The 25086-nt window shown below is 41.3% G+C and overlaps 2 protein-coding genes across 3 annotated transcripts in view; one reads left to right on the top strand and one right to left on the bottom strand.

Annotated features, from left to right (window-relative positions):
* Positions 1–12116, top strand: part of ptpn11b (protein tyrosine phosphatase non-receptor type 11b) — a 48074-nt gene extending 35958 nt beyond the window's left edge. For both annotated transcript variants that reach the window (XM_034144851.1, XM_034144850.1), the window contains exons 10-16: positions 805–936; positions 2300–2454; positions 4149–4216; positions 4309–4460; positions 5127–5227; positions 5352–5481; positions 9332–12116. In XM_034144851.1, the coding sequence (XP_034000742.1) occupies positions 805–936; positions 2300–2454; positions 4149–4216; positions 4309–4460; positions 5127–5227; positions 5352–5439 (696 nt within the window). In that variant the 3' untranslated portion in view covers positions 5440–5481; positions 9332–12116. The remainder of the gene's footprint in view (positions 1–804; positions 937–2299; positions 2455–4148; positions 4217–4308; positions 4461–5126; positions 5228–5351; positions 5482–9331) is intronic.
* Positions 12117–13535: 1419 nt separating this feature from the next.
* On the bottom strand, positions 13536–24764 carry LOC117494137 (RING finger protein 223). The gene is made up of 2 exons (XM_034144852.1): positions 24470–24764; positions 13536–15868 (listed from the first exon to the last, which is right to left on the bottom strand). Exon 2 carries the CDS (start codon positions 15772–15774, stop codon positions 15061–15063), a length of 714 nt encoding a protein of 237 aa, XP_034000743.1. The 5' UTR covers positions 15775–15868; positions 24470–24764; the 3' UTR covers positions 13536–15060.
* Between the last annotated feature and the right edge of the window lie 322 nt (positions 24765–25086).

Genomic DNA, 25086 nt, shown 5'->3' with positions numbered 1-25086 from the left:
GAGAGAGAGAAAGCTGTTATTGATCCTGAGGGAAATGAAGGTATTTGGTAGCTTTTACCATACATACAAAGACATCGATACACAGAGGAATAAAGAATACAAACATAGAAAACCTTATTGTGGTACTAAAAAGGAATATAGATTATATTATGAAAGCACATAGTTTCTTTTTCTCTCCCCAGTTCTATTTGGTTTGCTCTCTCTAGCATTTAGTCCTAAACGCTCTCTGTTTGTCTCTCCTCTTTGAGCTGATTGCTGTTGATTGCTTGTAATGATGGAGATCTGTGAACTCCAGGGTGCTCTGTGATTGGAGGCTTAAGGTTTTGTAAGAGGCCTGAGCCAAACACTCCACATCTACCAAATTAAATGTTAAAAATCCACTACAATACTCAAATGCAATTCATTTAAGAGTTGCCTTAACAACCAGATTGATAACAAATACTTTACAAAAGACAGAATCCTGTAAGAACAAACTGGTTCTTATGTATCTTATGTATTGTTTCACTTTAATCACAGAACCATGTCCTGGTGTTGAACTTTACAAATCTGCAGTGCTCCAAAGTTGGTCAACCATTTTGTTCCTGCATTCTCATTTAGAAGACAGAATTGGAGGGCATTATCTGGAGTGTAGTAGGGATGATGGTTGGCAGAGTGTGGGGGTGGGGAGGTAGACGGCTGACAAGGATAGTATGACAGTTAAGCTGATGGAAAGCTGCTTGAGATGAGCTGCTTCTTTCGATTGTCTAATACCATCCTCCCTCTCCCGGTCTCCATCTTCCTCCCTCCGATTCCCTCCTGGTTTAGAACAAATGTGTCCGTTACTGGCCCGACCTCCACTGCACTAAGGAGTTTGGGAAGATTCTGGTGAGGAACGTGGACGAGACCCCGGCGCAGGACTACATCCTGAGGAAGCTGGAGGTGACCCGTCTCGACCGGGTAAGGAAAGCAGTGCACTCAATCAAAGTCGACCCACTGACCTGGGGTTGGATTATCTAGCCCCTCACTTACACGCACGCACACGCACACGCACACGCACACGCACACGCACACGCACACGCACACACACACACACACACACACACACACTCCCCTACAGCACGTGCTTATACTTAGAGAAGGATGACCGCATGGCTTTCAAGGATCCAAGAACACGATAGAAAAGCGAGATAGTAAAAGTAGGGTTTCTGGTTTCTGTAATCCTTTACTTAGTTACTCAGCATGATAGAAATTAGACACATACTCCACAATTCTCATAAAAGCTGATTCCAGCATTGACGCCTCTGCATTAGTGCTTTAATTATAACATTTACAGCAACAAAGCCTGCCAGTGACTACCACAGTTTATCTATCTGTTACAGTTCTCAAATCAGAGACAACACAAATATTGAATTTTTGTACCAACGTTGGGAATCTTTGGAAAACCAACTTAAATTATCTAATAGTATTGTTGAAGTTTCATATTAGCTTTAGCTAAACTTTAGAAAACCATGCTTGGCTATTGTTGATTATTTCCCCTATTACCTACATTATGAATTTAATGACATGTTTGCAGGATGCAGGATAAAGTCCATTGTCCCGGGAAGAATTTTTGTTGGGCAGTTTATTTTTTTTGTTTTGGGCGTTAAAACATTACAAAGAACAACAGCTGCTGCCTCCACTCTTGCCCTGTGGTATAAAACAAATATGCCTTTCCCGATCTGTCCTGTAAACCAATGAATACCAATTAACCCAATGCTTTAAAGGTAGGGTAGGTAAGAATGGAGAAACCAGCTCGAGTGCGCTAGAATTTGAAAGTATGCAGCCGAAAAAATCTGCCCCTTCCTTACAGAGCCCCTCCTCCAACACACACGAACATGACCAATGAGGGCACGAGATAAGTTTGTGCATGAGATGGAAGGCTGACAGGCAGGTAGGCCATCCAGTTATCTGAACCGGGCCGAGGCAGATAATTGGTCTAGCTTTTTACAGCGCCACGGCTTCCACAGATGAAATATTTGTATATATTTATTGTCAAAGCATTTAATGAATTCATTGCTATCGGGATGTTAAGAGCATTCCATGGAATATAACAAAAAGTGTTTCTGAAGTGAATTACCTACCCCACCTTTAAGTTGCTCTAAAAAACATTGACAACTTCTCCAAATTAACCACGAAATGACACTGATATAGTGATGATATCACTCTATACCTATTACATTTAATACAACCATGAACTGCTTCAACACAAATATTGTAATATGACTGCAACAGGTATGGAAAGTGTTTTGACTACTTCAGCTCATCATCTTTTTGTATGTAGAAGGAGCCTCTGAGGGACATGTGGCACTACCAGTACCTGAGCTGGCCGGACCATGGCGTGCCCAACGAGCCCGGCGGGGTCCTCTGGTTCCTGGAGGAGGTCAACCGCACCCAGAGCACCATTCCAGACACCGGACCCATCGTCGTCCACTGCAGGTACTACCAGTTTTACTTTGTGAAATAAAAAGTTTGGCCCTCAGACACTGTAATCGAGCCATTACATGTTACTTGTTAGACGCTTTTATCCAAAGCGTCTTACATACTCAATACTGTGGGCAATCCCCACAGGAGCAATTTGGGGTGAAGTGTCTTGCCCAGGGACACAACGACATGCTGACTGCAGTGGGGTTTGAACCTGTGGTCCCCTGATCCGAACACCAATGCATTAATCCACTGCGCCACACGCCTCCCAGAGCCACATGTTAGTTAATCGAGCCACATGGCTCTACAGCAGATACAAACCAAAAAGGCTTTGTCTGCACATTAGTCTTCTAGTTGAACAAAGGAGAGGTGATCTAAAGGTTGTGGTTTTTACTCCCACCAGAGTTGATCTTTACTAAAGTTCAAGTTGATCTGAACAGCAATCACTTAATTCTCATTTTGTATAAACTCCTCAGAGGCGGGGTGGGATATCCTGTATTCCTGAAATGATCTGTGGGTCACCACTCGCTCGTTTCCTTTGTTGTTCTTCTTAGCCATGTTGATTCAATTTCTCATGAGATGGTTAAATGGTGGTGGACACCTGACAATTCAATCACTAAATACAAATGGATTAATTCAGGATTTAATCAAACATTGTTTCAAGTGGCCACTGGGGCGCGCTATAATTAAGGTAAAAACTGTACTTATTGCCTATTGCTATGTCTTCATCAGTTTAGAACCATCAAAACTAATTAACAAGGTTATTAATATTACTAAAACTCTGGTAATTTGACTAAAAGCTCCATGTTGTCTATTGCAGATACATTTACATGATGTTACTGATGTGTAAATCACCTATTTTACTAATATAATACTCTTCAAGTTTTACTTATATTGATCTGTTTTACTTGCAAAGGAAAATAATCACTAATCAAATAAAGAAGCGTTTTAGATGCTTTTTTTGTATATTATATTTTTAATCTTAAACACAAAGAAAACATTTATGTCATGTGTTTCATTCACTCTTAATGTCAAAAAAGCACTCTGTGGTATTAATATCTCAATTACTCGAGTATCTGCAAGGAAATAAAAAAAGAATGCAAGAGGGTATTAAAAAAAGTGTGGTGGGCTAATATTAGCTTTTATTAAATTATTATTAAGAGGAGATTGATTGGATAAATCTGTGACCACTTTGAAAAAAAAACAAAGCCAGAATTTTCAGTATTTTACCTACTATAGGGTTTTATGAATATTTGATAAAAGATAGAGCTGTTTTCCTGTACTCCACGCTACCAATCCCCCAGCGTGCTACAAACACGCGGACAGACTGAAAGCAGACACATCTGGCTCATGAACTTGACTGATCCGCCGGCTGCTGTTAAATGAATGTATTATTGTGAATATAACACTGAGCTGTTCTGAGTTCTCTAGGAGATCTAACAGCATTTTACATGTGACACAACAACACATTCAAGTTTATAGCTGTTGGCAAATGAAACCTATAATTTATAACCTTAGACTTTGATGTGTTACTCCGATTGTCATGTACGGGATGAGAAAACTTTTGATGCTCATGTTACACTTTTCATAACTGTCTGGGTCGTATCAAATATGCTCTCAGATGAAGGTACATCTATTCTTCACCTTGACATTGACGCTTATTGAATGTAAGTGTAACTGAATGTGATTTCCCTCTGTTGTCCCCGCAGTGCAGGCATCGGCAGGACAGGCACCATTATCGTCGTGGACATCCTTATTGACATTATTAACCGCCAAGGTAGGAGACTTTATAAAACTAACACTGTTTTTTTTTGTATACATTTGAATATTTTCCCTTCATCTCTGTTAATTTTCCGGATCGCGTTCTAGGTCTAGATTGTGACATCGACATCCCTAAGACCATCCAGAGGGTCCGGCAGCAGAGGTCGGGCATGGTGCAGACAGAAGCCCAGTATAAGTTCATCTACATGGCTGTGCAGCAGTACATAGAAACGGCCCAGAAAAGACTGGAGGAAGAGCAGGTACTCCACGACACAGGAAATCAACATTACTGTGGACACAAAACATATAATAACCCTTTTTGACACAGTATTGAGGGCTTTGAAATATTATCGTAAGATGTGTTTGAGTTCCCAAGGAGAATAGTGTGTGGTATGGTTTGAAAGCTAGAGAGCACTGAGGTAAACATCAGTTTAGGAAACACCTCAGCAAAATGCTGTCCCACTGTTGATGTTTTTTTCCTGGGCCAACAGTGTCCTTATTCAATTGACAAAGTTGAAGGGGGTAGACAGAGGGGATGGTCCCCGGCTCCTCTGCATGGGGACATTGCTGCAGTACATGTGCGCAGTACAACTGAGCTATATGGTGGCCCGTTGGGACCATTTTAAGTGTAAAAAGTCAATTACAAAGTAATTAGGGTGACTAAATAATGACATTTTCAAACTCTCCAAATATTATCCCCCTTCTATTTATGTATTCATCAACAGGGACACTGCACATAAATCAACATTTCTGTAAATGTGCCAGTTAGCCAAGAGGCTATTTTTCATCTGTAGTCCCTGGACAGATTGTCTGGCTCTGTAATTATTTATATTCTCTGATTGTAATACACTGGTCTATTTTGTATTGCAATTTGTTTTGGAGATGTTTGACTTTTATCTGCCTCTTGTCATGTTGTCACGTTGCAGAGGAATAAGCTGAAGGAGAGGGAATATTCCAACATCAAATATCCCCAGATGACCAACTCTAGGTCCAAATCCAACATGACATCCTCGTGCTCTTCTTCTGTGTAAGTATAACACATATTACAATGGTCAAGTGGCAACTACCAAACATTTAATCACAACAGCTTAAGCAGAAAATGCATTCAAAATTGTTCATCCGAGAATTGTCTTTGCTGTCTGTTATTGTAGGATGACAAATGATGATGCGTCAAGTGTGTACGAGAACATCAACTTTAAGAGCCCTCAGACGTCCATTAGCAGCAACACCAGGAGGTAAAACCATCGCTGTGGACCTCCGCATCGCTCTGTCTGCCTCCCTGTGAGTACTGCTAAATATATTCAGCCTCTTTTTTCTGAAATTAAACTTGTTTTGGTATTTTTCTCCTGAAAAAGTGAATAAGAAGAAGAATAGGGAGGGATGAAACCCTCTTTAATGGTCACACATGCAGAGCACACAGCACACACAGTGAAATTTGGCCTCTGCTTTTAACCCATCCTAGTACAAGGAGTCTAGTACTAGGAGCAGTGGGCAGCTATTGTACAGCGCCCGGGGAGCAATGGGAGTGGGGGGGAAGGGGGGTGTCCAGTGCCTTGCTCAAGGGCACCACGGCAGGGCAGGAGGTGAACTGGGACCTCTCCAAGTAGAAGTCCACACTCCATATTTAGGTCTGGTCGGGGACTTGAACCAGCGACCCTACGGCTCCCAGTCCAAGCCCCTACTGACTGAGCCACTGCCAGACAATAACACTGTAGTATCATCCCAATTGCTGTGACACTGTGGTAAAAAGGTCTGCATTACAGTAAATGTGGTAGAATTGTTTTGTAGGGTTTACACGCTGTTGTCTTTTTTGGAAAAATAGAGCGTTGACTTGAAGGTTCCCTGTAAAGTATTAGAATTGTATTACAACTATGACGCTGTTATCTATATGGATTCAAAGGTTTTATTCGACATGTGCACATTCAAGTAAAATGTTGATTCTCAGGCTCCTCCAACAATGAAATATAAAAAAGTGCATTAAATGTGTACAATTGACAAAATCTGTCTAGTTTAAGTAAGTTGCCGGAATAAGAAAATAAATGTACATATAAAGAACTAGATGATGCAGAATTTAAAGGGATCCTATATGCTCATTTTCAGGATTCATATTTGTATTTTCTGCCTCTACTGTGACATGTCTCCATGCTTTAATGTTCAAAAAGCTCTTTATTCATCTCATACTGCCTGTGCTGCAGCACCGCTTTCACCCTCTGTCTGAAACCAGAGCCCAGTCTGCTCTGATTGGTTAGCTGGCCAGCTCTGTTCTGATTGGTCAACCGCTTACATATGTCCCGGCCCTTAGCCTATAAGGTACAATGTGTCGGAGCACTAGCCGATAGAAGCGCGGGTGTTATGTAGTGATGTGCTTCACAAACAAAAACCAAAATAAAAACAAGGTAATAAATAACAAGTAACACATAACTTTGTGATTGATAAAAACATTTAAAGCCTGCGTGTGGTGCTCTTACTCCCATCGCTGGCGTACCGTGGGTGTTTGTGTGTTTATCTAGTACACACCCATAAAGATGCACATGCATAGTGAGGCAACAAACACAACCAATCACACTCCATGATATTCTGCAATGCACCAGCAAAGGCTAAGGCTATTAAGAGATGGACATAAACAATGCAGCATTTCAAATGCTTCATATTTTAGCTTTATGGATGTTTAATGAGGAATGGAATAAGCTTTGTTAAACCTCACGGATACACGCAGTATAACTAAGATTGTTTGGGCTTTCTTTTTCTTAAGGCTTGAATGAACGTTCCCCTAAAATCATAACTCTGTGCTAACTTTAATGCTGTTAAAACTTTTATAATGATTCATTTATTTTAAAAAGGATTATCTTCATGGTTAAAATGATAGAGTAGCCAGGAGCGGCTGATCTCCCTGGAGGGAAAAACCTGAGCTCAACCTTTAAGCAACAAAAGATTCACTCAGGGTTCAAATGATAATCAACCCTTCTTTTCTCTCTCATAGTGATTATTAAAGCAGGCGGGGAACCTGCGGTGTTCAAGTAGTGACTTTGCTCTGGGGTCATCAGCACAATACGTATACTCAGTGTTTTCATCTCCAGTTGAAAAGTACATTTAACCAAATGTTTCATATTTTATTCAGTAGATTTTATTTATGCTTAAAAATACTAAAATAATAATAATAATAGATTTATTTTGTTAGCGCTTTTACGGGTGCTCAAAGTCGCTTTACAGAGATAGTGAAAAGAAAAGAACAACAAATGAATATAGTTAAAGTCAAATTAAAATCAAGCAATACAAACACAATCACACATTCAAAGCCAGATTGAACAGGTGAGTTTTTGTGAGAGTTTTTTGAAGGTGGCGAGGTCAGTGCAGTTTCTGATGGGTTGTGGGGAGTGATGTCCAGAGGGAGGGGGGCAGCGACGGAGAAGGATCTGTCCCCCCAGGTCCAGTGCTTGATGCGGGTGGGATGGATAAGAGGTGGGCTTCTGATGAGCGGAGGCAGCGGAAAGGGGTGTGGTGGTGCAGCAGGTCTGTGAGGTCGGGGGGGGGGCCTGGTTGTTGAGGGCTTTGTGCGTTATGAGCAGGACTTTGAAGTCGATTCTTTGACGGACGGGGAGCCAGTGGAGGTTCTGGAGGACGGGAGTGATGTGGTCAGGAGGCGGGCAGCAGAGTTCTGGATATGTTGGAATTTATTGAGGCGGTTGGATGGTATGCCGTAGATCAGGGGTTCCCAAACGTTTCAGCCCGCGGGGGGGGGGGTGCTAGTGATTTGTCTATGGGGGGAGCCTCGCAGCGGGGAAATTCTACAGATGGCCAGTCCGCCCCTGTAAAAAGATTATGCACACGCACGTTATTATTAATAATAATAAAACAAAATTTTTTATTTAATTATCAATTTTAAATTTTTAATCATCTGGCGACCCACCCTCGGGGTCTCGCGACCCCCACTTTGGGAACCCCTGCCGTAGAGGATGCTATTGCAGTAGTCGAGTCGTGATGTGATGAATGCATGAATCAGGGTTTCAGCAGCAGAGGAGGAGAGTGATGGGCGGAGACGGGCAATGTTTTTGAGGCGGAAAAGGCAGTCCTGGTGATGTGATTTATGTGGTGATTGAATTTGAGTTGACTGTCGAAGATGACTCCGAGGTTGTGTGGGGGGGGGGGGGATAGAGTGTTGCTTTCAAAGGTGAAGTTGAAATTCTGGATGGTTTTGGTACGGGATGGGGGGGCCGATGACAAAATAACAGAATGTCTCTATAGTATTAGACCTACAGTATGTGTTCCAGTATCTCAGTAACGCCTTATGGGATTTTTTTTCAAATTTGGCACAAACGTCCTCTTGGACTTAAGTACGAACTGATAATAATTTGGTAACTTATAGGATCATTTCATAAAATGATGGCATTTTGGACAGATATTGATTCAAACTGCGACTTGAATGGTCTGTGAAGGCATACATTGTGAGGCAGGAATTCAAGTTATTTATGGGGCATTAAAATATGCATATTGTTTTCATCCTTTTTACATGTCATTGTGTTAAAATAAGTGTTTTGCTTTTGTTTCGCAGCCATAAAGGGCCATCAAATATGGTTTTAAAGGGGCCCTATACTGCTTTTTGGAGTTTTCCCTTTCCTGAACTGTGATATACACGTTTCTGTGCATGTAAATGGTCTGCAAAGGCAAAAATCCCAAAGTTCCCTCCATTGGGAGTTTCTCTCCCACCAACTCCCCCCCTGCCTGAAACGCCTTTATTGGACTCCTCTGTTTACTTGGAAGTTATATATGATACTGTATATCTCCAAGTAACACTCACGCTTCTATTGGCTAGCGCTACAACACATTATAACCCGATAGGCTAATGGGCAGGGCATCTCTAAGCCGTTAAGCACTCAGAAATTCAGCTCTGTTGTGATTGGTTAACAGCATTTCAAGTCAATCTAAAACGTATTTAAAATCAAATTACATTTGAAATCCAATCTTTGGATTTGATCTAGTCATGTGTAGCTAGTTTGTGTGTAGCTACTGCATGCTATATAAATGCTGCTTTGAGCTCCATATCCTGATTTACATCCTGTCCTGATGTTCATGATTCAAAGTGACACCAGCCATTAACTCCACTTGTCTTCCTGTCTGTTTGTGTTTGCTTCAGTTTCAGCGGAGGTGTCGCTTCATCAGCGCCTGAATCCCTCTGGGGCAGGAGGGAGTGAGTCTCTGACTACACCCAGCATCAGCGCACCCTGCCTGGGCTGCATGCTGCGAGCCGACCCCCTTTCTCCTGCTGGACCGAGTCAAAGCTTACCCTCCGTAGAGAGGATGACTCCACAGCATAATGCTCTCGCTCAGGACTCTCCCCCCTTTCTCCCCCCACTTCCTTTCTTTCTCAGCGTAAGTGCCTTGACTCAGGATGTGTCTGTAATCCCTCTAAATCGTGCTGTTCCCCCTCAACTTTTACCACTTTTCCAAATTCTGGAAATCAAAGTTGTTTTTGCTCTGGATGAAGGAAAATTAGGAGTGTTCCCCGGCCTGAATAGAACAGAACTGTACGGGACCTGAGAAGAGGTCAAAGCTAAGCTGTTTGTCTGCTCCTTGCCAGAATTCACCTTCGCTATTCCTCTTTCTTTGTCTTTCATTTTAGCCTGAGCCTAAGACTGTTTTGAGGCATTCTGTCTCTCCAGCTGTGGCGGTTATTAATGTGGCCGCTGAGTGATCGCAGGGACCGTTACGTAGCCTGCTGAAGGACCCTGAGGCACAGGTGAAGGGCAAACAAGCCCTTTCCTCCAAAAGGTTTTATCAGGATCATTTCAGCTTTTAAAAAAAGGTATTTGTTTGTTTGTACGGCATATGATCTTCTGCATATGCAAATCAGCTGTTCTGTGCTCTGTGAGAATTTGAGGTCATTATTTGAACAAATTCATCAGCCCTGTCTGTCATTGGATGGCCTACAGCTGGTCCCACTTTGAGTATAAACTCAATCATGAAAATGTCTGTCCTTCAAATCACCATATTTTCATTATTTCAATAATTCTTGACATTTGTGTAACATATGAGATTCTTCAAATTCATACTTTTATAAAGAATCATTATGGTGGAAGAGATCACGTTTGAGCACGGTCGTCTGAGCAGCATCCACAGATTTTAAGATGATTTATCGATAGATTGTAATAGCGGTCCACATTTGACAGGAAACAGGTGTAGAGGATTCCTGAATGGCCGTCTCTCAGCTCAGCTTTTGACTGGCTGCCCTCGTAAATCAGCGGGTCTGATGCAGTTCAACATCTGTCGGAGGAGATGGTCACAAGGAGACGAGGGAAAACGGGGTGATTATGACGCGGGCCAGATGGCCATCTGCCTGAGATTGAAGAATAGATTTGTCTCCGAAAAGTAATTTGGAAGATGGACATAATCCAGGCTTGATGATAGCGGGGCGAGTAAGCCCACGTCAGTGATGCGATAACGAAGACGGTGGTGCTGCGGAGCGCTGAGCCCTCGGCACTGTCTGCCAGATTGTTTGCTATTTATAGCTCCAGGATCAGCACCAAAATATCCTGATCAAATACAAGTGCAGAAGCATTGAAATCTGACCCAACGTATTTAAAAAGGAACCACTTGATCATCAAGTCCAACAAATAAAAACTAGACAATGTGTTCCACCTTTTTCTGAAAAAAAGGAATAATCAATCAATGAGCGCTCAGACCATTCCTCTTCCTCACCAACAGAGATGTTAGCTAACCAGGTCAAGGACACTCACTTTTCTTCACTCATTGGCCAGTTTCTGCTGCTGTGGCTCATACATATATTTAAAAATAAATTATTTAAAATACAATGCGTAATCAAAATAAACTGAAGTAGTAGAAGTCAGTCATTGCACTGTAATAAACTGTAATTTGATACTGTTGACATGTGCGGGATATTAAAATAAAGGCACAGTGTAAGCTGCAGCAGCCACTCTGTGTGAGTTCTGTTTTTAAAATAATAATTTTATTAAAGTTTCAGCTGAAACTGCTGTCCTTCTTTTCCCTCAGCGTTGAGAGTTTTCCCGCCATAAATTGCTGCAAGTGTATTCTAATGGTTGATTCCTTATGTGAATAAAAGCTATGTTGTATTAATGTGTGGCATTGATGCCCTGTCAGTGAAGGCCAATGTCTGTCTGAAATATGCTGCACCACTCGATGTACTTCGGTAGATTTGGACAATGAAGATGTTTGTATTCTTCAGTTTTTTTCCTTTTTGTCCTTTTTCTTCTGAACTGTGATCTACTGTATGTCCGATGAATGAATTTCATGGGTTTGTGTCTATGTTTCTGAACCATCTTGCGCTGTGGATAATTTAGATTTTTATAGATTATTGTATTTCACTTTGCCTCTATGGGTCAAACTTTTTTTCTAATGATATGGTGAAGCATCAATACTTGAAAGTGTGAAACTGCTGAATCTTTGGCCTGTGTGTGTGGATGTCTGTCGGCTGTGGGAGTATTTTTGGTAGTGCACTAGACTTTTCAGTGTTTGTTTTTTTCTTGTTTCATTTCAAATGGTATTTGTAATTGATTGTTTTATCCACTCTTGCATTTTGTAATGTGTCTGAATTGTTATTATTTCTGGTGTAATTTCACCTTTGATGAGTACATTTGAGTTGAACCAGCATACATGGAGGTATGCAGTAGTCACGGTATTTTCTTTGTGCTCGTCCTCTTACTCTTACTTGAACATGATGTCTTTTTGTTTTGATTCCTTGTTTCTGTTGGTGGCAGTATGCCTGAAGTGAGTAGTGGTGACCTCCCGTGTTGTCCCCCCTTCTCCCCCTCTTCTTGCACTGGCTCTGCCCAGACGCCTTTTTCGCTGTATAGGCTACAAATGCTGATGCAATGAGCTGCCAGAAATGGCAACAAAATGGTTTATTATCATACAGTTTAATAAAAATCTATGATGGCACTATGTTAAGTCGCACTTGGATATTGCTTTATTTCTGTTGTGTGAATCTGGAGCATGAACCGTGTGATGATGGAGAATAAAGCCCAGTGAACACGAGTTAACAAGGATTAATATAAAAAAAGCAAGGCAGGAAACGCATTCCGGAAAAAATGCAAATTAAACGGTAATGAAAGATTATTTTATGATCTGTAGAAATGTTGCTTTATAACTTTTGATAAAAAGAAAGAGGGGAAACCACAAGAATGAGTTTGAAGTAAGCGCTGCTGTTATTTTCAGCATTTTAACACGAGGCGCATTAAGTATTGAAAGAAAGTGTCTTATGTAGCTGCTATCAACAAGGAAACAGTTTAATTCTGCTTCATTGGAATGCAAAGACCATTTCATATTTGGCTATCCTTTTTTATAAATGTGTAAATTCCCTAGAGAAAAATAAAGCCAATGAACAAGAACTTTTTACTCGTTCTTTACATAAATAGTTATTATTGTCGTTCTGATTTAGGATATATTTTCCACAATCCATTTTGAAGCGATGACTGAGCCTTTTTCTAATCTATCTGCATGTATTGTTTAACCATGTTTACTGTAAATTCCTCAGGGAAGTAGCACTTTATTACGGCTGCTCCTAAATGACTGTGATAATTTAGCGTGAATTGTCCATAGATGTGTCACAAGTGAAGTATTTTTGGAAAACCCCCCAATCCAAACTTTTCCTTTATCTGACGCACCTAAAGCCGGAATAAAAATAAAGGCTCTTCCTTCCTTCCAATCTGAAGGAAGGGTTGTCTTTTATGGTTTTTGGTTCAAGGGTCAGATAGGGAGGAAATAATAAACAGCGCTCTGGGAAATGGCACCTATTTTCTATTTGCGTTTAAGCCCGTCAGGAGCTGTGTGCTACTTAAAGGGAATTTGAGACACCTGCTTTCATACAGATTAAACCACTACCTAACAAAGTGCCAAATGTCATGAAATGATCCTAATCTAAATAATGAGGCACCAAAGTTTCCTAGAAACATGATTCAAGCTAAAGTCTCCCTTTGTATTATCTTCGGTAAACAAGGCCATGACGAAAGGCACACTTTAAAAAGTTCATGTTGGCACATTGGGTTTACATTCATTTCCTGTTTTGTGACCTTATTAACCCTTACAGTAAACTTGAATATTTGTTGAAAATAAATCCATATATTTACAAATCAAAGTTCAAAATAACTGAATAAAAAAATAAATGTAACTTTTTCATTTGGAAATACCTGTTTGTATGCACATATCAACCCACTCGTGCTCTGTCATCTGATATCTAGTACGCTCTGTAAATGTGGATTCTGTCAATGTCTGTGTCACTGAACACAATTCGAGCCAAAGTGCCTGTCAGAGGTCATCTTGCACCACTGAGTTTCAAAGCCTAAATTCACATGTAATGACAGTTGTTAAGGATAACATATTTTTTTAATTCAAATCAAGCTAATGGAACATGACACAATAACAGAAAAAGTGAAAATTAGTTCAGTCTATGTTTCTTTCAACCCTTTCATCCCACCCATTTTGAAACCAAACACTAGGGGATGCTAAAGTCCGACATCTAAATAGGCCATGCTATCAACAAGGAAACAGTTTAATTCTGCTTCATTGGAATGCAAAGACCATTTCATATTTGGCTATCCTTTTTTATAAATGTGTAAATTCCCTAGAGAAAAATAAAGCCAATGAACAAGAACTTTTTACTCGTTCTTTACATAAATAGTTATTATTGTCGTTCTGATTTAGGATATATTTTCCACAATCCATTTTGAAGCGATGACTGAGCCTTTTTCTAATCTATCTGCATGTATTGTTTAACCATGTTTACTGTAAATTCCTCAGGGAAGTAGCACTTTATTACGGCTGCTCCTAAATGACTGTGATAATTTAGCGTGAATTGTCCATAGATGTGTCACAAGTGAGGTATTTGGAAAACCCCCCAATCCAAACTTTTCCTTTATCTGACGCACCTAAAGCCGGAATAAAAATAAAGGCTCTTCCTTCCTTCCAATCTGAAGGAAGGGTTGTCTTTTATGGTTTTTGGTTCAAGGGTCAGATAGGGAGGAAATAATAAACAGCGCTCTGGGAAATGGCACCTATTTTCTATTTGCGTTTAAGCCCGTCAGGAGCTGTGTGCTACTTAAAGGGGAATTTGAGACACCTGCTTTCATACAGATTAAACCACTACCTAACAAAGTGCCAAATGTCATGAAATGATCCTAATCTAAATAATGAGGCACCAAAGTTTCCTAGAAACATGATTCAAGCTAAAGTCTCCCTTTTTATTATCTTCTGTAAACAAGGCCATGACGAAAGGCACACTTTAAAAAGTTCATGTTGGCACATTGGGTTTACATTCATTTCCTGTTTTGTGACCTTACTAACCCTTACAGTAAACTTGAATATTTGTTGAAAATAAATCCATATATTTACAAATCAAAGTTCAAAATAACTGAATAAAAAAATAAATGTAACTTTTTCATTTGGAAATACCTGTTTGTATGCACATATCAACCCACTCGTGCTCTGTCATCTGATATCTAGTACGCTCTGTAAATGTGGATTCTGTCAATGTCTGTGTCACTGAACACAATTCGAGCCAAAGTGCCTGTCAGAGGTCATCTTGCACCACTGAGTTTCAAAGCCTAAATTCACATGTAATGACAGTTGTTAAGGATAACATATTTTTTTAATTCAAATCAAGCTAATGGAACATGACACAATAACAGAAAAAGTGAAAATTAGTTCAGTCTATGTTTCTTTCAACCCTTTCATCCCACCCATTTTGAAACCAAACACTAGGGGATGCTAAAGCCCGACATCTAAATAGGCCACACAAAGTGGCTTTAACATCTGTGGCAAAAGAGCAATTTGGTGAAATTTGTCACATACAATATAATGTGCGTTTATATTGAGGTCCAGTCAGTCTAAAGTTCACTGTGTCCGACCGTGTGTTTTGGTGAAGGGGCTGAGGGTGGTGGTCGTTGTGGTAGTGGGGTTCAGGATGACGTGACCCCGTATACAGCGCATGTTCCCAGTGCTGAACACACACTGCAGGGGCCATAACACAACCACGATGAGCAGCACGATGAGCACCATGAAGAGCACCAGCCTCTTCCAGTCCGCCAGCCGGGCCAGCAGCCCATAAGTCTGGGGCCCCGTCTGGATCGGAGCGTCTATCACCTTGCTGGCCCCAATGTCAATGCAGATGCAGAAGGACGAGGGGCTTTCAGAGGAGCCAAAGCTGGGGTCTTGCTTGGAGCTTTTGTAGCACAGCTTCTCCCCCTCCAGCCACACCGGCTCCTCCTGCTGCTGGTGGCTGGGCAGCTTGCAGAGGACCTCTCGGCTGGTGGTGAGGGCGGGGGGCCCCTGCTCAGGCAGCATGGTGGGGTGGCGGCAGAAGGGGCATAAGAGGCGGGGGCTGCCGCCGGAATCCTCCTGGTCACTCAGCGAGACGGCCATGAGGCGGGAGAGGCACTCCAGGCAGAATGTGTGGGTGCAGTCCAGCTGCTTGGGTGTTTTGAAGACATTGTCGTAGGTGTTGTAGCAGATGGAGCACTCCGGCTGGCTCATGATTGACACCTTCTTTTTCAGCTCTCCAGGAGAGATTTGAGGGGCAACCTGCATTTGCCAAATCTGCGGTTCCATCTTCAGGAATATTTAACCCTCCTTTGTCGAGTCCCCTCTGGACTTGTCAGCTCTTTCTTACTTTTTCTTGATCTGTTCTTAACTTCAGAATTATCTGAAAAGAAAACAGACCACATGTAGGCCTACAGGTTAGTTTTCATATCAAAGGTATCTTGCTGCTTTTATCATAAAAACTGCAACATAATCCCAACAAGTAAACACGATTTAGTACATCCTTGCACATGTTATAAAGCCCATTTTACCCTCATACAGTTACTAATACTTAGATGAGCTAATAAGGTTTTAGTCTGTCAATGAGTATTTCCCTCACAGGTGTGATGCCAAGTGGGATGAATGTGTTGAGGAACTGAAGCAACAGTCCAATTAAATGAGTCAGTGAAATGGCAACAAAGGAACGGGAAGGTCAATGTCCATACGATGGGGCACACGGCACACACACTGTGTTATTGTTTATATAACGCTTAGTTATTTATGGATTACAATAAAAGATTTTCCAATCATGAGACCCGAACAGGAAATGCTAAGGCTAGCCATATCCCAGACCCTTTATTCCAGAATGAATTATTGAAATTGTAAACCTCTACTAACAGCCAGAGTTGGTATTTTAGTGTTGACCGGTGTAACGTTGACTGGTAAATGATTTATCTTTCACAAATTTCCAATAATATAGTAGGCTATATAGCCCGATTGCTATTTTGCTAGCTATTTTAAACTATTGACGTTTGATGCTTCTGTTAGCATTTAACCCTTTGGCACCCCGCTGGAGAAACCTTATAGGAAGAAGAAGACACTTTTTAGGGAGATTCAGTTTTTCACTCTGTTGGTACATTTACAGTACAGTATATACAGTACAAATAAACACATGCACAGGATCTATACAACTTATGGTTTGCTCTGTTTGTTTTTCTGTTTGTTAGCAGGATTACTGAAAAATGCCTGGCCTGATTTGTATAACTTGGTTAAAAGATACAATCTTCAATCAGGACAATCTTATTAAATTTAGAGGGGATTTGACCACAAGCGGAAAAAAGCATTATTTCTTAGTTATGTAAATGGCTTTGGCAGATATCTGACATCAGTGCTCTTATAGATTTGAAGGTCTTCGTTTGTTTTAGTTTTCGGTAACACTTTTTTAGAAAAAGAACACAGAAACGTTTTTGGAAAACTTCTAAATATGAACATCTAATCAACCGCCACATTTATATTCATATACTCTCTCATGGGGCTAGAATACTGTTAGTATACCGTAACCGTACCACTACATTGGGAGTTAATGAGAGCCTTTAGCCAAATGGCCGCTGTGCTGTTTACAAGTATCCCAAATAACTGAATATGGTAGCCAGCGTAGCGTGCAGAAGTACACCAGCTGGTACACAGGGTCCTTGGGCCCTCCTTGCATCGAGCAGCTGGTGAAAGATTGTTCTGGGTGAGTTACAGTATATTCCCATACCTGGAATAGAATCAGGGAAAAACACAGGTTGCTTTGTTAATGTGACTTTTTGACCATGAGTGTCTTAATCTGTATATCAGACGGCACAGTGGAAACTTTAAAATATGAATTCCTTGACCAGGTGTTGAGACACTGTAGGACACTGTAGGTCACAAGATTGGTGTTGAGAAATCTGGGCATTAACGACATGTAAACCAAATTATTGATTGATTTTAGTATGGTTTCCTTGTCTTATTCTTTCAGATTTAAGATACAAATACTGGTAGCAACCTGTCAGGTTAGACATTAAAGGCCCATGATGTGAAGTGTGTGTGTGTGTGTGTGTGTGTGTGTGTGTGTGTGTGTGTGTGTGTGTGTGTGTGTGTGTGTGTGTGTGTGTGTGTGTGTGTGTGTGTGTGTGTGTGTGTGTGTGTGTGTGTGTGTGTGTGTGTGTGGGATGATGGATAGTCCTTTAGAGCACAGGTGTTCTCCTCTCTGTGCCCTCAGGGCTAGCCCTGTCTCAGCACTCCCATCTACACAAAGTCCCTGCTTGTTCTGCGTCTAATCTCTCCATCTACCCTTGAAATTCCTGCTCTGCCAACTCTCTCTTTTCATCTCTGCTGAATTCAACATGCTTTAGTAGGATGAGGACAGATTTTTCTGTATAATTACACCTGTCTTGTAAAGTCCCCCTTAATCACTGTTCAAGACTACATTTCCCTATTGCTCTAACTCAAATTCTGTTATCGGTTGTGGTCACTTGCTGGAGGGTCCTGTACAAAAGTGTATACAGATAAAATGTAATTTTTCACAGTGGAGTATTTTTTTTTAACCCCATCTAATCTAACACTAAGAAGACAAACGCCGCCTTCCAGTGAGAGCGCAGCTAAAACCTTTACAAAAACCTTTACTAAAACCTTCCAGCATTTCCAATATTTACATCATTGTTCCTCATATTGAAATTAAGCTGCTTTGGGGCACCTTAACAATTACTAGTTCAGTCTCATTAACTCATCCAAATAAAATAAGAAAAAAGATCAGAATCGCAGAAAGCTAAACTAAGAAATTGAAACTTGAATGGAAACTGGAATTTAATTTTGACCATTTTGACGATGGGCATTTTCCTAAAATTAACATACAACAGCTAGTATTTGAACAAGGTGTTCACACACATCCATAAAGGTTCATATTTGGTTAATCAGTGTATGTTTCATATTATTCATGGATCATAGGTCTTTAAAAGGGGAGACCATTTCACAAAGCCCCAGGCCATCTTACCTTTATAATGAACACTAAATAAACAGCAACTAACTGACCAGTTTATAACAACACAGCCTCGCATTGTCAAAAGCCGTTGAGGTGAAACCCATTGTGAACACGGCCTCAGGCTGTACTTTGTTGTACTCCTAATGATCCCTAAATTCCTCAACACAACACCAGGCTCTAACTACCTAATATGTATATATATATTTTACTGAATACATTTCCACAGAATTGTTCAAACCTGCAGGCTCAAGTCGAATGAATCCCTAAATTCTGGTGAGCTTTGTGTTTTTGATTTAAACTCTCTGTGTGAGGTCTTAAAGGTCACCTATGATGCTATTTTTAGGCAATAGCATAGGTCTCAGATATATATAAAAAAGAATATATAAAAAACATATCTATGAAGTGTTTTGCTCAAAATACCAAACAGATCTCCCATTCTAGCAATGCCTCATATCCCTCTATTTCACTTCCTGTTTCAAAAGTGCAGATTTTGGGTATAAAGCTTTAAAAAATTGATTTAAAAAAAGAGGGCGGAGTTTATGCCTGCTCATGCGGGAGATTCTACCGGCAGATAATGCTGCGATGAAACGCCATATCATGGATTACGGATTATCAAGGATTCTTTCTGAAACAGTATGGAGCTCAAAGGCTTTCTCTCTTGCCGGTTATACCACAAGGTGAGTTCCTTTTTATTTCCTGCTTCTTCACACACATGCTCTCTCCAGTACAGTTTAGCTCTGAATGTTAGCGATGCTAATGTAAACACCGACCATATTACGTCCAAAGCCTCGCAGCGGCGAAACCGACCGTGCCGCGCCACACTCCGACTCACTTCATGCTGCGCTTCCATTACAGTTTAGGAACTGGGGTAGTTACTATAGTAACGCAGTGTAGGCGGAGCCGTGACGTCATCTTCAATGAGAAATCCAGAAACACAACACAGCCGTTAGCTGTGAGCACTCAGAGCTCACAGCTCCTTATATATGTTCAGAAACTCGACAAAAGTTAAACAAGTACACACCACAGACTGCCTGTGTCATGGTGAATACAGTCGCTGCCTTATTTATGTCTGTATAGGCCGTTGTTGTGAGTGTGGACGGTCGGGGCATATACTGCGTTAGCTTAGCCAATCTCCATCTAGAAAAACACGCATTTTAAAAGGTTTTTCGCCTGCCGTCTGTCTGCAGACTTGTCAAAGCATTAATTCATGGTTTTTACTAACCGGTATCAGTATGTTGTTACTTCGGCATCATTTTGAAACGTGTATTACAATTAATCACGGTCAAATATGTCCATCTTGTTGTAGTTCTAGCCCTCTTGCAGCCGCATAAACGCATAGGTGCAGTTGAGGCTCCCTCCGCAAAATGAGGCCCCCTCCGCAAGATGAGGCCCCCTCCGCAAGGTGAGGCCCCACGCAGTCTGCGTGATCTGGCTTTAGGGAGGGACGGACCTGGTTGTTAGATATAAAGATGTGGAAGGTAGTTGTGACTATCCTGCTGATTATTTGTTACATCTTGTCCCAACATTGTGGAATTATTTTCCTTTGATTGATTGATTGAATTGATTGAAAAGTTTATTAACAGCTTGTATATTGGGTACAGTACAGTACAGCTCAAAACATACAATTGTTAAGGGGATGCAGACCAGAGAAAGACTTTCGTCTTGTTTACATCAGGGTCCCCCATTTCCAATTCATCATATCATTTAAGACATATAAGACATATTTGACATACAGATGGCTTATTTACAATTTACATACAGGTGGTTTTTTACATACAGATGGCTTATTTACAATTTTCATTTTAGATTTCGTTCTAATACATCCTAACCGGACATTTAAGACATACCAAGTCTACAGATATACAGTTAGTAACAGAGTCTAAAATGCGAGTATATACATAGATGGGGGGGGGAAGCTGTCCATTGTACGACAGGTTGAGATTTGTACCATTACCGGGGCCAGTTTTGCAATGCTTTCCCCCGAAGGTGCTCTTTAAGAGAGGTTTTGAAGGTAAGTATAGTTTTACTTTCCTTTACAGTTGTGGGAAGAGCGTTCCACCTTGATGTGGCATAATTGCGATATGTGTATTCCCCTTTTTTTGTGCCAAATCTGGGTTTTACATGATTTGTGGAGCTCCCTCTGGTGTTATGATCATGGTATTCCTTGACCTTTGGGAAGAATTTTGACATGTACATGGGTACCATAGAGGTGTAGTGGATCTTGTAGACCAGGCCCATTGCAAGTAGCTGTACTCTGTCGTCTACTCTAAGCCATCCTAGGTTGTCAAAGTGGGCAGAGGTGAGGTGGGTTCTAGATGAAAGGTCAAGCAGTAGTCTGACCAGTTTATTTTGCGATGTTTGAAGTTTTATTTTTAGCGCCTTGGAGGTGCTATGGTACCATGACGTGCAAGCATAGTCATAGTACCCTTGAATGAGTGCTCCTGCCAGAGTTTTCAGGGTGTTTTTGTTTACCAGAGAGGAGATCCGGTATAGGAATCTAGTTCTTTGATTGACTTTTTTTATTACATTGGATGCCATTTTGTCACAGGAGAGGTTTGCCTCAAGAATAGATCCTAGGTATGTAATTTCCTTCTTACTTGTGACAATAATGTCACCCACTGCAACTGAGAAGTCGTCGGATTTGCTGAGATTATGTTTCGAACCGAAGAGAATGGACTCTGTTTTACCCAGGTGTAATGATAATTTATTATCGGCGAGCCAGGTGCAGATTCTGCCGAGCTCGGAGCTGAGGGTTTTTTCAACCTGCAATCTGCTCCTGTCAGAGACCAGCAGGGCTGAGTCGTCCGCGAACAGGAACAAGTTGCAGTCACATGCTGATGACATGTCATTTGCATAAATTAGGAACAGTAACGGACCTAATATGCTTCCTTGTGGAACACCACAGCTCACTGGGAGGGGGGGGGACAGAGTACCGTTTACCTCCACCATCTGTTCTCTCCCCTCCAGGTAGGATTGCATCCAGCTCACCGATAGTTTATCAAAACCAATTGCTTTTAGCTTGTCAATCAGAATGGGGTGATTGACAGTGTCGAAAGCCTTTTGTAGGTCCAGCATCACCATGCCGCAGTATTTACCCTCGTCCACCTCTTGTTTGATGTGGTCGTTCAAATAAAGAAGGCATGTGTCAGTGGAGTGGGATGTTCTAAAGCCAGATTGAAATTCATAGATTAGTTTCTTTTCTGCGAGGTACTTTTCGACCTGTTCATATACTATTTTTTCCATGACTTTCGAGATGGAGGTAAGTATAGAAACAGGGCGGTAGTTGCCTGGGTCCAATTTGCTGCCCTTTTTGTGCAGGGGGGTTACTCTTGCAATTTTGAAGTCTTTGGGTACTTTTCCCTGTTTTATGGAGAGGTTAATTATGTGAGCTATGACTGGTGAGATGGCGGTTGCTGTGTCTCTGAGGAATTTGGAGGGGATATTGTCGTGGCCAGTGGCCTTGTTAGGTTTGAGGGCGCTCAGTTTAATGAGTACCTCTGCTGTTGTTACCCTTGCTAGACTGAAATCATCTTTGCGTACCCCTAGGTTTTTGTAGTAGGTCATTTTCAGAAATCACGACTTGGCAGTTCTGAGGCTTCTAGTGGTAGTCAGTGGCGTTTTCTCCCGGAGGCCAAGGGAAGCCAGGCTTCCCCTGTTTTTTCGGATTGTAGTTATAATTTAAATAAATAAATAAAAACACTTTGTTTTGTTTCGATAATTCTCCTTTGCTGTTGCTGCCGGCCCGTCTCTCCCCCACTCTCATTGAGTATTTTACAAAGAAAGAGTGAAACAAACAGCGCCCCTCTCTAGATGTTATGGTGAAACAGTAGATTGCATTCACTGTTGCGAGAGGAGGCCAGGGGAATCTAGCTTCCCTTGGTGAGGGATTGACCAATCAGATGAGGCCCACGTGATGCCCCTGCCAACCTGTGATTGGTCAGGGCCATGCCAAGGGAAGCCAGCCGTCTCTAGCTTCCCTTCAGAGGCCCGAAGTTAAGTAAACTGATATAAACTCCCCAAACAGGTTTTAAACTTTGAATTAAATCCTGAAAATCCTGAAAATCTCCGCTCTGCTGACCACAATGCACTGCAGTTCGGATAAAAGTGAGGCAAAGTGGCTTCATCCCATTCAAACCCTTCTTTTTTATTCATTACCGAATCTGCACTGCGCATTGAGCGGCTGGTATTGCATTTGGGGGGGGGGGCGTGTCTGCATAAATTAACCCAACCCAAAAGAATGGGCTTCCCCTAAATTTTTCCCCACGCCATGCTACTGGTGGTAGTGAAGAGTCCCTTTTTGGGTACATAAATGCAGTTTGAGATACTTTAGGTGAGAGTATACAGTAAATTTTGAAAAAAACAACGTATTCTTTGTTTTATAGATTGAATTCATGAGCAACTAGAACAATATACTCAGTAGACTCTTCCATTTGCATCTCCCTCTGACAGAAAATAGTTTAATCGTATTGAATTGAGTTGTACCTCCAGGGTTCCTACAGTCAAAATGACCATGCCTTGTTAGCAGTTCATTTTCTGATACTCCGGTTCAACCGGAGTATGAAACCATACTTTTTCATGGATGTCAGTATTTGAGTTGCGAGAAAGGGCAAAATGTGGCCTGCAACAGGCTAGGTAAGGTTTGTTTTTAGCTTAGCCAAATGACGGAATTGTCCTTTTTTCCTACTAAGGCTGCCAAATAAAATAGTCTATCAAAAATGTTAATCACCACAACCACGAAAAGGCCTTGAGCATACAGTCATATATGAGCACAACAAATATGAACTGATGGGTCCAATATTATGAAAGATTAGCTGTGGACAAAAAGACAGATACACACACACACACAATTGGGCACACACTGACCAAACACAAATCTATTTAAGCCTGGCGGGAAATATTTAACACACCTTGCTCAAAGCAATACGCTGCCACAGCTTGACTTGGTCTTTTATATAACCATTAGCTTGAAGTAGCTAACGTTAGCCCAGGTTAGCAGGTTGAATCAGTTCCTTGACTTGACAGTTGTTTTTAAACTTGTGCTGCTGTATGTCTTAGCATTTACTTTTATCCAGAAAGCATATGAAGCCTCTCTTGATTCTGTTTTGCTAAAGTTACATACTATGAACAACACCAAACCGTTAATAAAAAAAGCAAAATTTTTGTTTTAACTGTCCAGAGTCCAAATGGGGGGAAAGTAATCCAAAGGTCTTAGAGGTCAAACTAAAGGCCCCTGCAGTGTAAACCAGAGTCAACTATTAACTAAGTCCTTACTTAACCCATATAAACTAACTAGAAACATGGGAGGGTCCCTTTACTGTCTTTGTACAGTGTTTGGTTTTGTGATTAGGTTTACAGCTTCCTCGCTATCAGTGGCCGATATTTTTCTCTGTCCCAGTGACCCATTTGTATACACATCACTGCTTGTTTATGACGAGACATAATTCAAACTGAAGCCTTCTATTCAAGCTTCATCTAAAATGCTGTTTTCTTTTTTCAGCCCTTTGTGTCTGGCTTAGCAATGTGTATCTTCAGCTCAACCGTCATCCACAATGCTGCCCTACCTGTTCTCAGTTTGAAAGGTAAATGAAACCTGATCTACCTGCCGTTTAAACTGTGGGTGGAGTGGGTGGAGTGCTGCAGACAGTTCAACTGAGGCTGTTTGCTCAGGCAAAAAAAGACCTGGAGCATGTACAGATAGCACATGTGTAAACACCACAGACAATGCAGGAAACGGCATACAGATACTTGATAATCCTTACTGAATATACAGAAAAATACTTAGTAAATGTCATTATGAATGTTGCAGCTGCTACTGGGCTTCAGTTAGATCCCATCATGATGCACCTGCACTTGCATTTGTATTTTCTCATTAAATAGAGAAAAAAGGGAAAGGAAATGCCCTTTATTATTTAAGATGAATTTAACAATCTTGAGTTTTTAGGAACATCTCTCTCACATTTCTTAAAGGTCCTTTTTTCTTAGAGCAAAGGTTCAGTTTACCTGTTGTATGAAGAAGATGTCAGATGATCCCTGTTTTATCTCTCTGGCTCAGCTCACTCCCTTTGCACTCGAAAATGCATTTTGCTGCAGTCAAAGTCAACCGTCTTCCGAGAGGCCAGCAGGAAATTAGGGGTTTGTAATAGTGCCTCTTCCAAAGTCCTCCTCTGTACTGGTCTAAAAACTCTGCTGGAGTCACAGGTGTGTGTATATGTGTGTGGGTGTGTGCTCAGAGTCTGTGTTCAGTGTGAGCTCTGGGTCCTCCTTGCTCAGCGTCCGTTGCCCAGTATCACCTGCCCTGCTCTGTCAGCTTCCCTTTTAGCACTTTATGTAAATCTCTGCCTTGAGGTGGGGGGGGGGGGGAGGAGGAAGGGGGAAAGAAGAAGCCCTGAAGAAATCAAGTGGAATACACATTCACGCCCTCTGACACCCCTCCTTGTGTCTTTCTATGTTGATCTCTTTTATTTTCCCTTCTTTCCTTTCAGTCCTCCCCTACCTCGCCTAAACACACACATAAGGCAAATACTCCTCACCTCCAGTCCAGTAAACAAACACATATAGAGTAATACATTTTTCAATTGACAGATACATTTCGTTTTGTCGACAATATCCCCCATCTG

This window comes from Trematomus bernacchii, unplaced genomic scaffold (genome assembly GCF_902827165.1).
Source record: "Trematomus bernacchii unplaced genomic scaffold, fTreBer1.1, whole genome shotgun sequence".
NCBI lineage: Eukaryota > Metazoa > Chordata > Actinopteri > Perciformes > Nototheniidae > Trematomus > Trematomus bernacchii.
The sequence above is the reverse complement of the archived record's forward strand: the minus strand, read 5'-3'. Positions and strand labels throughout refer to the sequence as shown.